The sequence below is a fragment of the Nestor notabilis genome, unplaced genomic scaffold (assembly GCF_000696875.1).
Source record: "Nestor notabilis isolate BGI_N333 unplaced genomic scaffold, ASM69687v1 scaffold6923, whole genome shotgun sequence".
Lineage (NCBI taxonomy): Eukaryota > Metazoa > Chordata > Aves > Psittaciformes > Psittacidae > Nestor > Nestor notabilis.
Window position 1 is genome coordinate 15290 of NW_009922293.1, and position 15767 is coordinate 31056.

Genomic DNA, 15767 nt, shown 5'->3' on the forward strand with positions numbered 1-15767 from the left:
GAAGTTAAATCATCTGAAACACTTGTGTGCTGCTTTAGGATGCTAAGCTCAATTTTAGTTTGATTTTCAAATACCTTTTTTCGTTTCTTTACTTATTTTTCCTCCTTCTCCTGCTGTCCTTCCTGAATATATAGATGAATGAAATGCTTAAGAAGGTACAATATTAATTAGATCAGCTGTGAGATTCCTGTTGTTCCCTGTGTAACATGTAGCTTAGTTTTGTGCCATTCAGCAGTCTTTGTGCGCTTTGCGTTGCTTGACTCTGACATAGGAGTTGTTTGTCAGTGATATTTGCAGTGAATGACTACATTTGAATTTACAAAGTTCCAGAGGCTGTAAGTTTTGGCTGTTAATATACAAGGGATTCTAAGTGGCTGAAAAAAACTATTTTGACTGATCCTGATACTTTTAAAGGATGACATCTTAGGTGATGTATGAGTAAATAATTGTCACTGTTACATAGTTAATATGTGCTAGATTTGCTTCTGGAAAATCTCATCTAAAAGCATTGAAATTCTAGACAAGTCTGAATTACAAGGGTTGATCTAAAAATTACTTGGACCTTCCCTGCAAATATTTTGGCATTGCACAGGGTTGTCACAGTATTATTTATATAAAAATCACTGGGATTTTGTTCATAACCTCAGCTGTCGTTTTAATCATTGCTGTGTGAATAGCAGGTAGGATAGTACCTAATTGTTTAACTTTGAATCAATACATGGTGTTGCATACTCATTCCTGCAGGTTTATTTGGCCATAACTTTTCAGTGCTTTAATAGAGTCTGCTTATAGGTACAGGTCATTATGTGCATTCATAAGTAAATGCAAATTGCCTGATTTTCTGTTACTTTGACCTTTCTTATATGACTGAGAGCCAAAGTATATACTGCAGCAAAGTTCAAAATGCTGTTAGGGAAGAATTTTTCACTGCATTTATGTTCCTATGAATGGTGAAATAAGTCCAAATACAGTAAAGGCTTAAGCCCAAACTATAAATAAAACAATTTTTGTATAAATTCTACTGTCTTTTCAAGTTTGACACCCAAGAAGATGAGAAATTGCTCCAGGCAGCAGCAAAGTATGAAGCCGAATGTACATCAGCGTTTCCAAGCCGCCAATGCCTAACAACTGTGATTGACCTCAGTGGGAAAACAGTTTTTATTACCAAATATATCAAACCTCTGAATCCACCAGAGGAGCTTCTTGATGCCGTCCCAGACAGTTCTCAATCAGCAGCAGTAAGTACTCGGGAAAGACAGTGCAAGTTTCTGGGATACGGATTTCCAAGTGTGTGCATTCACATGTGCACACACACGCGCACGTAGGCACGTACCAGTTCTGTACATCAGTTGTACAGCTACACTTTTTGTAAAGGAAGGACTGCAGGTAGGATATAAAGTAGTAATGACTGTGTGTGATACACAGGGAGTCTATCCATAATGATCCTGGAAAAGGATATTTGTCTTCTCTGGATAAAAGTAGATATATTAATGAGTATTGTGCTTTAAAAGACAAAGAATTATGCCATATCTCAATGGGAGGAAATCATATCAGTCTTTGGTATGAGTTCTAGAATGAGCTATTTGCTGCTGCAGTGGGGTTAGTCAGTGTTTTGTCACTGATGTCTGTGGCAATAGCACTGTGCTTTACACCTGGAATAATACTGCTGTAGTGGTGTGAACTGAAGGAGTGACTTGCTTTGTTATGTTTTCTTGCAGGAGTTGGTGGCTCGATATGTTTCTTTGATTCCTTTTTTGCCGGATAGTGTGTCATTTGCTGGAATTTGTGATTTATGGAGTACGTCAGATGTAAGAAATGCATTAAACAGTTCTTTATCCTCATGAATGTGGTGTAACATCCTAGCAGCCCCTGTTTCAGGGGGAGATTGTCCTAGATGAGCTCTTGAAGTCCCTTCAGACTGAAATTATTCTTTGATTCTATTACTGTGAGCACTGTTTATTTCAAAGAACAAGGACCAAAGCTTGAAAAAAGTTGTTCATCCTGATATGAGCCAGAATTTTTCCTTTGAGAGGTTGCTTGATTGACAGGGTTGATTGACCCTTAGGTTAGGGCTTTAAGTTTTTCCTGGGTGTTTTTCAATTATAGACCAATCCAAAATAGCTAGTCACATGCAAGTGAAGGGATACTGACTGATCAAGACTTTAAAAGTAGGCTTAAAGTGATCACTGTAGTGATGGAGGAACTACAGAAAAATCCCACTATTAAGTGTTGAAAACACAGTTGATAACTGCACAGAAAGACTTCTTTTTTCCTTGCACCTTAATTAGCAATTTCTGTACCTCCTGGCGGGAGATGAGGAAGAACACGCCGTGCTCTTGTGTAATTATTTCCTTGGTATGGGGAAAAAAGCCTGGCTTATCATTGGAAACGCTATTCCTGAGGTAAGAGGATTTTTTCACTTGGTCTCAGCATTAACTTGTATTCTGGGCAGTCTTTGGTTCCCACCAATGGATAGAATTGTTTCTCACTGACATGATTTTTCAGGGATTCCTGAGAGATAATATAAAAAAGGAGCTGGGAAATTCCTTATGTGCCTGTATGAGGGAAGGCTGATGGGTGAGACACAGAATGTGCTGCCCCAGTGGCAGTCCTTTCTCTTGGAGGTGGCAATGGATAAGGGTTGTGGCAGTATTCAAGCAGGACATGCTGGTACTGAAGAGGCATCCATTAAACATTCCTGGATGTGGAATTTCACATCAGTTTGTAGCTGAACCAAGATGACTTTCAGGATGTGTAGTTTAGGAGCGGCTCGGGGCTGTGTATGTCTGATGTTTCTCTGCCACATAAGAGACAGAGACCACGTTATGTGTTAGTTGGTTGAACTGTCATGAACCTGTACATTCTTCCAACCAGTGTGCCCCTCAGAAGTGCTCTTAATCTCAACAATAAAGTTAATATTCCAAACAAACAACACAAAACATGCTGCCTTTGGAGCCAGTTTTCAAACATCTTTCTCACACTTTTTCTTTCTTCCTAGGGACCAACTGCATACGTATTAACTTTGGAACGAAGTCAGTATGTGATTTGGAACCCCAGTACTGGATGTTTTTATGGGCAGTATGATACTTTCTGCCCCTTACAAAACGTGTACTGTCTGATCAGCTGTGATAATGTAAGTAAGTGTTTTGTCACATTTCTGTACACGTAAGAGTTGGTGCCTTGATATTTTCCTTGACCTTGTTCGTCATTTGTTCATCAATGTAACTGTATTTAGGCTGTCACTTTATTAGTGATTTTCTGAATATTAAGCAGGTTTTTCAGCTACTTTAAATAGGAAGGATGTTTTTAATCAGCAGTTACGTGGATCATGACATCTGTTCATATAATTTTATAAATGAAGTGTACTGGAAGGAGTCACTTGAGTTGCATTTGCAATGGCTGGCACGCCCTATAGGGTTCAGTGTGCAAAACAGAGCTGGCACTACAAGGCACAGAAACTATACTGATTTTCTGCCTGGTGTCAAGTCCTCCTGTTTATTTGCTGTAAAATACAAGGAATACTAGTGCGTGGTCACTGTGACATTACTCACTGTGCGGCTGGAAACCCTCTGGGAGAGAGCAGTAAGGCAGAGAAGAGAGGGCAAGAGCTGTGCAGCCCAGGACAGGGGAGCCAGAGGAGAGGAAATGGGGCTGAGCTGGGCCTGTGCCAGGAGGGACAGAATCTCTGGGCAGGTTCCTGCCAGCAGCATTGCTGGGCATGGCTGGAAGCTCCTGGGGACACAAACCAGGACGTGATGGCGAGGTAGAGACGTGTGACAGTCTCAGGAAGCACAAGGTCAGTTTAAAAAAGGAACCCGAGGTTTTCTTTGAAACCCAAAGTTCAGTTTAAAAGTTTGCTCCTCCATGTTTTAGGAACACTATAAGGAAACAGTGAGTCAGGCTTCCATTGTGCACTGAATTATAGCAAACAGCTTTTATATTCTGCATTGAAAACATACCTGGAGAAGTCATCTGAAGTGTCATGCATTGTCAGTTTTGTTTTGTAATCATCTGGGGTTTTATTCTGAACACAAATCATGACTTTGGCTGAGAATTTACTATTCTAAAGCATATTTAAAGTGTCAGTTCTGTGTCACTGGGAGTGTTCTGGGGAGGGATTTGACTTGGTTTGGGTTTTTTTTAAGTGGTACTAAACCTGCAGTTAACAGAATTGTAACTTAATTGCTGGAAGCAGCAGCTCGGGAGCTCAGCACTGACCACCTCATCAGCTAACCTTGCACCACAGAGCTCAACATCTTTCAGGGTGTCCTGTTCCCGTGTACCTGTGACTGAGCAGGGGTGTGCCAGCAGGGCCATCCCGCTCCATAGCCAGTGGGGAGAAAGCACCTCTGTTGTGTCATACAGGCTGCACACAGAACCCTCAGTCACAAAAGGTTAGGTGTTAACTAGTACATTTACGTACTAATTGTTGGTACTTTTTGCAGCCTTGGCAGCCCTTATTTACAGGTTGTTTTGAACCAGGAGCCTACAATGCTGTCATGCTTCAGACTAGGCTCAAACACAGACCAAATTGAACGTCTATAAAAAAGTGGGGTGCAAGACATGGTTTCCCCTTGACAGAATACACACAGGAGCTGTGCGCATCCGCAGTAGCTACTTCGACTCTGCATCACAAGCTCGAAATACCAGTGGTGCTGGGGTGCTGCAGGCTACCAGGTGTCAGAGCCACAGCTGCACTGTGCTGGGCCACTGAAGAATCCCATCAGTCAGAATTAGCAGTTCAGAGGGGTGGGAATGCAGCTCAGCACAGCCGAGGAGGCTCCGAAGTAGAGCGAAGCCCAACACCATGTGATGCTGAAGTGATGGTAAAGGCAGAAAGTTTCTGACAGCATAAAATCTGCCCCAGTGCACAGCAGGTGAGGTGTAGGAAACAAATACTGGAGGAAGCAAAGAGGCAGCAGGAAGAGGCTTGCTGTTGGACTCCATCTTAGTCCTTTCCAGCCTAAATGATGCTGTGATTCTCAGAGTTGCCAACTGCAGACAGTAGTTCTGTTCATACACTACTCTCAGTCCACATTCAAAAGCATGAGACATAACAGAGCAGCACCACCCCTTCTGTTGCACATGAGCTGTGACTACACCAGAGTGCCTTGCTCCATATGAACTCATACTGGCAATTGCTCTGGGAGGTCAGAATGGTACGGTATGTTATTGGCACATAGGTGGAATGTGTTCCCTAACTGTGGTTATATACTGAAAGTTAAACTTGCTTTCTCATAGGTTTGGTTTAATGTGCAAGAACATGATTCTCCAGCAAGGATAAGTTTTGATGTCAGCAAACCAAAACGTTGGAGGCCCTTCTTTTCCAGAAGCTTCCCTTACCCTGGCCTCAACAGTGTTCAGGTATCAATGGATTTAATAACAAACAGCTTGGTTTGAGGGGTTGAGAGGCCACAGACTGAATTCTTTGGGCTTCTGTGGATAAGTGTATTTATGTAATAGGATTGGGTTTTAAACAGATTTTCCCAGACACTGCTTAAAACGAAAGGCAAGCAGAATAGTGCAAAGTATTTGGGTTTATAGAGAATGGAGGCACAGCTGTTGTCCTCTAACTCTCCATGTAAGAACACGGGACAACAGCAAGGTAAAAAGGAACAAATCTTTAACACAGACATATCTAAAGTAGTAGCTTGGTATCGTAATGTCCACTCTTACCTTATGGCTAGGACAGCCTTAATAAACACCCAGGGATTTCTCCACAGTTTATCAAAGGTAGTTGTAGTTTGGGGGCTGGGGGTGGGGGGAACCGAACAAAAAACCAGTGTTACACACAGCATCTACTTCATGTTTGTATCATGTCTCTACTAAATAATAGATTATTTTAGCGTAACTGTGAACTCATGTGAGTACCAGCAGGGCAGTAACTCCTGATGTTTGTTACACTGTTGTATAGCCAGAAGAGACTGCACAGTTTCATATTTTACTGTCTTATTTCTCACTAGCCTGAAGAATTAGTTTACCAGTGTTCGGACAAGGCTGCTGCTGTGGAACTACAGGGCAGGTAATTGTACCTCCAGAACAACTGCCGTCAGTGCTGATCACCAGTGCCTCTTCACACCCAGATCCCAAAACCTGCTCTGAATGCTGGGAGCTGAGACTGGCCTAAAAAAGCCGGCAGGAGGTCAGAGATCTGCTTTTCATGCTCCCTCGTTAATAGAGACTGCCAGATAGAAAGAGCTGATCAGTCGTGGCTGCACAGCTTCCTAATAAACAAGATGCTGCAGAGAGACGAGAGGCTGTAAACTAGAAAGGGCTGCAAGCTCCTGGCTTCCCCTCCGGTCAGTGAACGTGCAGGCACAACACAGCTGTGCTGGCATTGCTTTTCTGTGCTTTTAGGTAGCAGTAAATTTAACTGAGGTCATTCGTGTTCCCCATAATCCGTCCTAAGCCTGCCAGGGAGGAGCAGTCACGCGTCCACTCAGGGTAAGGACGGTAACAATCAGTCTGTTTTACTGCAGGATTGAAAAAATACTAAAAGAGAAGATCATGGAGTGGAGACCAAGGCACCTCACTCGCTGGAACAGATACTGTACCTCTACCCTGCGGAGCTTTTTGCCACTGCTGGAACAAAACCAAGGCAAAGATGTAGAAGGCGATCATCAGGCTGAGCTGCAGAAACAGCTAGGGGATTACAGGGTACTGCTGTGAACACGACTGGCGTGTGCATAGGAGGAGGAATCTAAATCCCTGGGGTTTTGTATTGCTACTCTGTGATATGAAAGTGTGCTGGGATATTTATTTCCTCTGCTACCAAGTCACGAGGGCTTTTATACTCAAGATAAACAGATGTAGTATTTACAGAGTGAAGGAGTGATTTTCCTTTTCATTTGTAGATGTTGAAGATAAAATTTTCCTGTTGAATGTAAAGATCAGAATGTACAGATAAACCAGCTGCACTCTTCTTGTATTATCGCTCTACCACAGCATCAGTTGAGAGGTAATGAGCTCTCAAGTCTGGTCAGTAACACTGGTGCTGAGTAGTGTTACACACAGTCTACTTAGAGCTGCAGGAGCCCACACAACAACATGCTTTACTTGTTTTCTGCTCCTTGCTCCACTCTTTAAACACAGAAGAAATTGTACTTCAGCATTCACTGCAGCCACCAATGTGCCTGGGGCCTTCTTCCTTCAGGCTGTTGTAAAGGTTAGGTCCTCCAGCTCCTCCTGCTCACACACGTGGTGACAGCACCAGGCGCAAGGTGGCCATTTCCTAAGTGAGCTGTGGTTTCAGTTCCTGTTGGACCTGCCGATGGGCAGGAGATGGCTGCCACATCGTCCCCAGCCAGTGCAGGCAGGAGAACACAATGAATTAACACCAGTTAGAAGGCAGAAAAGCTGCAGTTACACTGGATGTGATCATTAATGTAACTTTATTCTACTGCATTTATAAACATCTTCACTTCAAACTTAACCCAAAGAGGAGAAATGGCAGCAGCTCGCCTGGAGTATAGGAAATAGAGAGGTGGTATTAAAACAGAAAATAGGCCTTTTGTTATTGCATCTCCTCGGGCCTGCATAAATTTGCAAGTACAGTAGAACAGGTTTTTAAACCTGTGTATTTATTCAGGTGCCTTTACCTTTCCTCATTACCTGATGTGGTTTTCCCTCGTTCTCTCTCCCAGGTCTCTGGATTTCCTATTCACAGGCCATTCTCTGAAGTCAGACCTTTAATAGAAGCTGTACACAGCACCGGCGTTCACACCATTGACATTTCCAACGTTGAATTTGCACTAGCTGTGTATGTTCACGCCTATCCCCAAAATGTTCTCTCTGTATGGATTTATGTGGCTTCACTTGTTCGAAGTAAGTAGTACAGACCAGTCAGCTTACCTCAAGAAACTGGCTTATGTAGGGGACAAACATACAACAGATTTCTCACGCTGCTGCTTTGAGCTATCTCAAGTACTTTAAAAATCAAATGAGGTTTTTCCAGCTGCAAACATGAGTGTTACTCACCCCACAGCCACTGATGAGACTACTTACCACCACCAAGGAAGAGACTTACAGCTTGGAACTCCAGTACTAATAGGTGATTTTTATGCCATGTTTATTGCTCCCAATGGGATACCACTCTCAAGAGCATTACCGATGCTCACATATGGTGACAACACAAACTAACACAGCAGTTCAGCCACCTCATTTCTAGGTATCAGAGGGTTTATTTTATCTACAGCCTTTCTTCCTCCTGAAAGACACTGGCAAATAGAGTTTTCCAGTACTCCAGTTCCTGAATGAAGATCAGGAGTATTTACCCACAAGTACATTTCATGCACCAAAGAGCCATCAGTGAAGACCATACTTCAGTTTTTAAGAGGCGGTTTCATCTGCTGTTCCATACTCAGTGGCTGTATAATGCCAGCACCATTTAGAGGTATAAGATGACATTTTCTTCAGAAGTTAAATGCTTCATCTTTAATAAATATTTATGACAAAACCTAACTGGAAGCTCATTCATTTTATACAAGAATTTAATTAAATTACTTTGGAGTATGAAATCCTTACCTGCAAGTTACCTTAATAAAAGATTATCAAAAGAATAGTTTACTAAAAAACAAATTTGCATATTAATAGCATAGAATCATAGAATGGTTTAGTTTGGACCTTAGAGATCACCTAGTTCCAACCCCTCTGCAATGGGCAGGGACACCTTCCACTAGACCAGGTTGCTCAAGGCCCTGTCCAACCTGGCGTTGAACGCTGCCAGCATATGCAAGTAGTGGTGTTAATAGTGCCAATACTGATACAAATATATATATATATATATATTTCCAGCAGTTCCCTTCCTAATCACACTCTTCCAAGTGAAAATGACAGCCTTCAAAAGAGGCGGGATGGGCAGCAGAGAGCTGTCTGCCTTACGCAAAGGTGGCCACTGATGTGGTTTAACCCACACAGCCTGTCCCTCACTTCCCCCCCACCCAGTAGGATGAGGAGGAGAATCAGAAGGTAAACCTCATGGGTTGAGATAAGAACAGTTTAATAATGAAAGTACAATACTAATACTACTAGCAATAATAATAATGAAAAGGGAAATAACAAAAAGATATTAAAGACACCCCCTCCCAAAAAACCCCACAAAACCCAACCCAACCAAATTAAAAAAACACCCAGCAAACACAAGTGATGCACAATACAATTGCTCGCCACCCGCTGACCGATACCCAGCCCGACCCCAAGCAGCAATTGACTTCCCCCAGCCAACTCCCCCCAGTTTCTACACTGGGCATGAGGTGCTGTGGTATGGAATACCCCTTTGGCCAGTTTGGGTCAGGTGTCCTGTCTCTGCTCACACCCAGCTTCTTGTGCACCTCCTCACTGGCAGAGCATGAGACTGAAAATGTCCTTGATCGGGGTAAGCATTACTTAGCAACAACTGAAACATCGGTGTGTTATCATCAGCAGTGTTCTCAGACTGAAGCCAAGGCACAGCACTGCACCGGCTACTAGGAAGAAAATTAACTCTATGCCAGCCAAAACCAGGGTGCCACCCACCCCTCCTCTGCCTGAGGAAACCACCTTGTCAGTTATGAGCTAGTGGCCACTGAAGTTTGCACCTTAGCATGGGCCACAACACTCCCTCTTGCCACAGGCTCTTCCCCATACCAGCCCGCACGCACTCATGCACTACTCAAACATTACTCATCTCTTTCTAGCTCAGGTTTCACTTGGCCCAACAGTGGATCCTCTGCCTCCCTGATCATCTCTGCTGTGCAGCGAGGGGCCTTTTTACAAATCAAAGCAAAGGGGAAAAACGTAACGTTGCCTTCCATGGATTTCACGTTAATGAAAACAGGCTTCCTTGGAAGCTGTGTCAAAAATACATCTTAGCACAGTCAGGGGAATAAAAAACCAAACCAAAACACAACCCCCCCCACTCACTGCAGGTTCACAGCTCTTCAACACCCAGCCCACCTCTGCAGCTCGCTGGCATGGTACGCCTGCACATCACACCTCAGAAGCATGTACAACTCAAGTGCTACGCCAGGGTTTTACTGGTGGGAATGTTTTATTTGAGTATGTCTTTCAAGCCCAAATACAAAACCAAATGCAAAAGGAAGGTGGCAGTTTCCCTAATTTTGCAATATAAAGAACAACTTCAGGATGAGAGGAAAGGGGAAGAAACAAGGCTCCTAAAGATGCAGAACTGTTACCCAAATGCAAACAATACATCTCAAATTCTCTGCAGAGCTTTATACTGTACTTACGGATTCAAAACAGAAAAAAGAAGCCCATTCACTTAACACAAAATAATCCAGTAAAGTCTATTTAAGTGCCAAACTTGGAAGAAAGTGGCATTAAAAAAAAAAAAAAGATCTGAATGTTTTCCCATCTTCCCCAAATGAAGTAAAACAAAACCCAACACCCCTCAAACCAAATGAGATTGTGAGATTGTTACAACACTGTACAGTACACTCATAATTAAGATTCTGAAGTTGTGGGCAGGGTCAGGCTAGTAGAACGAATCTCACTCCAAGGATTGTTAACACAAGATGCGAACTGTAAGTAAAGTGCATGAAAGGAAGCCTGCTCAGCTAAATGAAGTAGACTGAAAGGTCAGGAGTCAGCGGTCATTCGCCAGAGCGGCAGCAGGCCCGAAAACCACACTGCAAATTCTGGCATCCACTGGCGGTTTCAGCATGAGGACCTGCACAAAAACAGAACACATGTGAAAAGAAGAACAGGCCATTTGTTCAGATCCAGAATCCTCGTGACCTGGTAACTCAGAAAGCATCTCCTTTTCATTCTTGCATTAAACTTCATTCAGCACTGTAAGTCTGAAACACTGCCAGCACTAGCGCAGTGTAAGTGTGCTCGATTTGTGCTCTGGTAGCTTAGTCCCACGAAGGTAACACTGAATTCAAAGTGACACAGATGTACGAGGAGCAGCACTACACGAGCAAGCTCCAGCAAGCTCTCAGCGGGCTTTCAGAACGGAGGGGTGTTTTCACAATGCATATTTGACGCCCAGTTCTCAAACTCAGATGACAACCTCATGGCATTACCAAAGCAACCATAATCTCCAGAAGAATTTCTACCATAATGGAAGCAGGATTTTAGTCTGGAAGGTTTTTTCCACCATGAACACTTCCTGGTTGGCCAGACCTCGCATAGTCTGACTGGAGACTCAAAAACTAAAGAGAAAAATCACCTTTAGCATCACTGCAGTTACCAGAAGCCATAAGGCTAAAAACCAGCCGTTCAGGAAGAGTTGGGAGCACACCCAGTACAAACCATCACAGTAATTCCACCCACCTCCACTTACCTTTGCTTACTGTTAGCCCTTTAACTTGAAAGGTTAAAGTGATCATGAGATAAGAAGCTATTACATTTATTAGTACAGGATTTTATTTCCTGCAGCCTGCTTTAGGGACACAAATATTTACATTCAGGTTGTCTGAACTCTGGCACCCGACATAAACTGGAAGTGGGTGCAGAGTTAACTAAAGCTGGGGAAGACCTGACCAGAACAACCCAAATTTCTCCCCCTTTGTATATGACACAAATCAAAGAATATTTAAGGTGGGTTTAATGCATTTAGAAAAGACTAGCAAAATCATGTAATGAACTAGGGCACCACACTATATGTCTATGTCTGGCTTGGTTTTTTTCTCTTGATCAGTAATTCAAACTCACAATTCAATTAATTGCCAAGAACATGGTGTCTGGAAACCAGCTTTCTGCTTCGTGCCACACACCGATGAGCAACATTCTACAAGGTAATTAAATTAACATGCATGAGACTGAATAGAACAAACCTGAAGCTATAAGGAGGGACAACGGTTACAGTATGCAAAATACTAAACTTCCATTTGCCAGTAAACTGATTTTCCTTTTCAAATCTCTATTCACCTGAACTAGACTTCGATCCTCCAAGTCACTTAAGAGCTAGAGTTTGAAAGCCTCTTCTTAAGTCCTTTAAGAAAGGAGACTCGGTGCTTCTGAATAGCTGGTTTAGCAGAGCATGTTCTGTGCAGCAGCATTTTCCAAGTTGTAGCTGACCTTCCTCACCATGGCCACAGCTAAGCAGCACATCAGTAATTCTGAAGCTACTGCCACATTTCTAGTAAAACACTTGTTACAGAACCACAGTTCTGCAGTTCACAGTTATGTACAGAACCACAGTGTCCCAAGGAAGGGAATATTCAGTATATTTCAATATTGGTTGCCATCCTTTTCTTGCTCATTTTAAATGTTCTTCCTCATGCTCGTAACTGGAACATAAAACGTGCCCTTCTAGGTCTGACCAATGTCCATCTAACACTAACGTCATCACTGGTAACAGCAAGTGTTATTATCTAGGGAGACAATATACGCTTATCGTGCACACCTTTTACATCTTCCCAGCATACCTGACTGTCGTAGGGACATTAAAGTCCATCCCCTGTAGTATTTGTTTATGGCTCAGTCCTGCACACACTTGTTTAACCTCTTCCTAACTGCTTCCACAACTCTGACAGGACCGAGTTCCACTACATTGTACATCTGATTTAGAACACGTGCCTGCCCACTTCATCTCCTGTCACTGGGCTCTGGTACTGCAGAATTCGGAGTTACTGTTGTGCATTCGCCATCCCCTTTCCAGCCTTCCCATTCCCAGATTGAAACATTCCAGCCTTTTAAGCATCTCCTTGCAAGACAGCTGCTCAGTTCCCTAACTCTTTTTAGTAGGCCTGTATCTTCTGTAACTCCATTACACACACTCCTCAAGGTGGGAAGAGAAAAACCACAGGCAATACTCCAAACATGAGCACCCCAAGGCTTCCAGGACCATGCAGCAACACTATCTTGCTCTCAACACCCTGATGATGCACAACATTGGTGGCTTTTCTGGCTGCTGCTGCAAACAGGAAAGATCTCAGAATTAGCACTGCAGCTCTCCGAAATCACTGTCTGCACGCTGCAACTGCCAGCTCTGACTTCAGCTTCATGCAATCACAGTTTGATTATTCCCAACCACACACATATACATACACACACCTGTACTGAAGAGGTCCTTCTGGGTATCTTCAGCAGCCCAGTACCACTCAAAAACTTGGAAGTTACCATGTGCATTTCTTACACCACAACAGCGATGGAAATGCTGAGTGAGACCAATCACAGCACAGAACTGCGGGGGAGCATGAGGGGAACAGGACACGACACAGGGAAACACAGGAAAAGATGCCACCTTCCAGATTCCTATCCATCCTGAACAGTGACCATTAAAGCCCTGCCCCTTCTTCCTATCATTTCAGTTTTTAAACAGTCCTAGAGCAACTTAAAATCTCAAGAACTTAGAAATTTCAAAATAAACTGCACCATCTGAAAAGTTTATAGCTTCATTTCCTAATTTATTAGGCACTGAATCACAAATGACATTAACCACACCACAGTGAAAATTCACCCCTCTGCATTTCTTGTCCCATGTCTAATCCTCTATATACAAGGTCTCCATCTCACTTCACTGATGCACTAGTTTAAGCAATATGGTAACAGTATACAGTTCCTCTTACATTGCCCAGTGAATGAGATGGTCATTTCAGATCTTAGAATGGGGCTGAACCACTTTCAGAAGGGTCCCTTCTCCTTCTACTGGCTGTGATGACTTAACAAGTGCTAGCAGTGCAGTGTGCTTTGGGCTGGTTCACCTGGGAAAGCAAAGTTAATCGCATCTCATCTAACCTGCTACAGTCTATGTTACTGGTTTAGTCACCTCTAAACTGGATTACTGTAATGCTCTTTATGTGCGCATCTGATCACTCAGATGCTTCGAGTGACCCACAATAAAGGCCTCTTTACTCATGATGAACAGCTGTGTTTTCAAAGAAAGTACATATAAGCACGTCTTGCAATATAAGAGGAGCACAGCTATTTCATTGCTTCATTTTGTTACATGTACTAATGAAACAAAAACTAGCTGAAGCTTTCTGGGAAGAATTTAGGCATTTCACCAAGAACATATGAGTATCCAGACCAAGACCGTGGTGGAAGAACCCCTCCAGCCAGGACAACAGTCTGCCACCACCACATCCCTTCAGCCACTTCTCCTAGCACTTGCCTGTGGTGGCAGAAACATTCACGTTGTCTATAGCAAGATGGGTCCCTGACCTGTCTAGGAAGAGAGAAGACTTGGGGGGAAAGTTCTTGATCAAATTTATGAAGTAGCTGCACAAAGACTAATGCTGGCCACAGGAAAGCAGGAAGAATGAGCTGGGAAGAACACAAAGGAGGGAAGGAAAGACAGGTCTTTTTCACGGCCACCACCAGCCAGAGGCTCCATCACCAATACTGTAACCTGTATGTGATGGTAATGTAGCAAAAGTAATACATTCCAAGGGAATTATTTAAAAAAAAAAAAAAAAAAAAGCCAAATTAAGCTTTACCTTTGAGAAAATACATAAATGCAATACTAAATTGAAATGTGAGTTTCCTAAGTGTTACTCTCTATCAGCCTTTGGTAAAGTTACACTTACAGACCTTCATGAAAGCACCTTGGTCATCTGTAGAACTTCAAGAGTCTGGTCTCTCTAAGTCTAACAACAACGCATTCCCATATGAGTCTGCACACAGGAGTCCATAGATCTTAAGAAAAATTGCAAGGTCCTGGCGCCACTGCAGGAAGACAGATCAAACTGTGCCCAGTGAATTTCAAAATGCCAGAAGACTGAATCATCAGAATTACCACAACTTTATTTCATTAATGCCCTATTTCTTTAATTACAGCACCTGAGGACTACATCATTAAAAAGTCTAGAAACTGAATCATATGTGACAGCTTCAAAAAGCAACTGCTGCAGAAATTAGAGAGCCCCGTTTTTCCAATCCTAAAGCTGAGAGCACTCCTTCAAAACTGAGTATACAGTAAGGAGTGAACACAGCTGGATAAAACAGCCATGGGGAAATACAAACTTGACGTGGCAGGAGACAACTCAAACACTGAATTCTTCTTACTGACCAAATGTGTTTGAGACTTGAAACAAAATCAGTAGTTAGAAAGGGTATATACTGAAAGATTTGTTTTCAGCTGCAGCTGAGGATTATCTAACTCCAAGACTCCAGTGCTGAGCAAAACAGAAGTAGAGATCCTAATCATTAGTATGCACACCAAGAACTGAAGTCATACTAACAGCAAACAAACAAAACAGATTTGGAAGTGTGTGCAAATTCATGGCCTCTGCTCATAAAACCTGCACCGAATTAGTGCTGTGCAGCAGCGGGCTGTGACTCAAAGCCAACTGAGTCAATGTAACCACAGCTGCTCTACCTTTTTAGTTTTAGCCTATTAAAAATGTAGAGCAGCTATGGTCAGACCAGCACTTGAAATGCTGCAAACTGCAAACAAACATGCCTACCAAGCAAGTCCAGCAGACCCTTCACAGAGAAAATCCAGTGAAGCTGAAGGGCCCCCAGGCTCAGTGGTTATAGACAAAAACATCTCAAAACAGGCTGCAGGTGAAAGTAACGCCCTGATTTACCAGGAGATGACAAAGTAGTATCTTTATTATTCAGAGACGGCTAAATTCCATGCTGTTGGCTCCATTTTTTGCTCTGCAAGACCCATGGGTTTTCCAAAATGATCCCAGAACACATCTCCTTCCCCCAAAATAATCCCTGATAAGCTGGTAGGTGAAGAAAATTATGACATTATTCTCCACAAGCTTACAGGGCAGGAATCTTTGTGAAGCAGTTAATATAATACAACCTATATATATGCAAAGAAACAAAACAGATAGGGATTGATTTAAATGACACAGCTATCGCTTTCC

The 15767-nt window shown here is 42.8% G+C and overlaps 2 protein-coding genes across 2 annotated transcripts in view; one reads left to right on the forward strand and one right to left on the reverse strand.

The window, feature by feature from the left end:
- LOC104403417 (coiled-coil and C2 domain-containing protein 2A-like) overlaps nucleotides 1-7832 on the forward strand; it is a gene marked incomplete at its 5' end in the record, with an annotated part of 20925 nt that extends 13093 nt beyond the window's left edge. The window contains 9 exons of the mRNA XM_010011547.1: nucleotides 135-155; nucleotides 1035-1238; nucleotides 1719-1808; nucleotides 2289-2402; nucleotides 2999-3133; nucleotides 5242-5364; nucleotides 5964-6022; nucleotides 6480-6657; nucleotides 7644-7832. Of these exons, the coding sequence (XP_010009849.1) occupies nucleotides 135-155; nucleotides 1035-1238; nucleotides 1719-1808; nucleotides 2289-2402; nucleotides 2999-3133; nucleotides 5242-5364; nucleotides 5964-6022; nucleotides 6480-6657; nucleotides 7644-7832 (1113 nt within the window). The remainder of the gene's footprint in view (nucleotides 1-134; nucleotides 156-1034; nucleotides 1239-1718; nucleotides 1809-2288; nucleotides 2403-2998; nucleotides 3134-5241; nucleotides 5365-5963; nucleotides 6023-6479; nucleotides 6658-7643) is intronic.
- Nucleotides 7833-10008: 2176 nt separating this feature from the next.
- Nucleotides 10009-15767, reverse strand: part of FBXL5 (F-box and leucine-rich repeat protein 5) — a 19562-nt gene continuing 13803 nt past the window's right edge. The window contains exon 10 of the mRNA XM_010011546.1: nucleotides 10009-10666. Coding sequence (XP_010009848.1) covers nucleotides 10590-10666 — 77 coding nt within the window. The 3' untranslated portion in view covers nucleotides 10009-10589. The remainder of the gene's footprint in view (nucleotides 10667-15767) is intronic.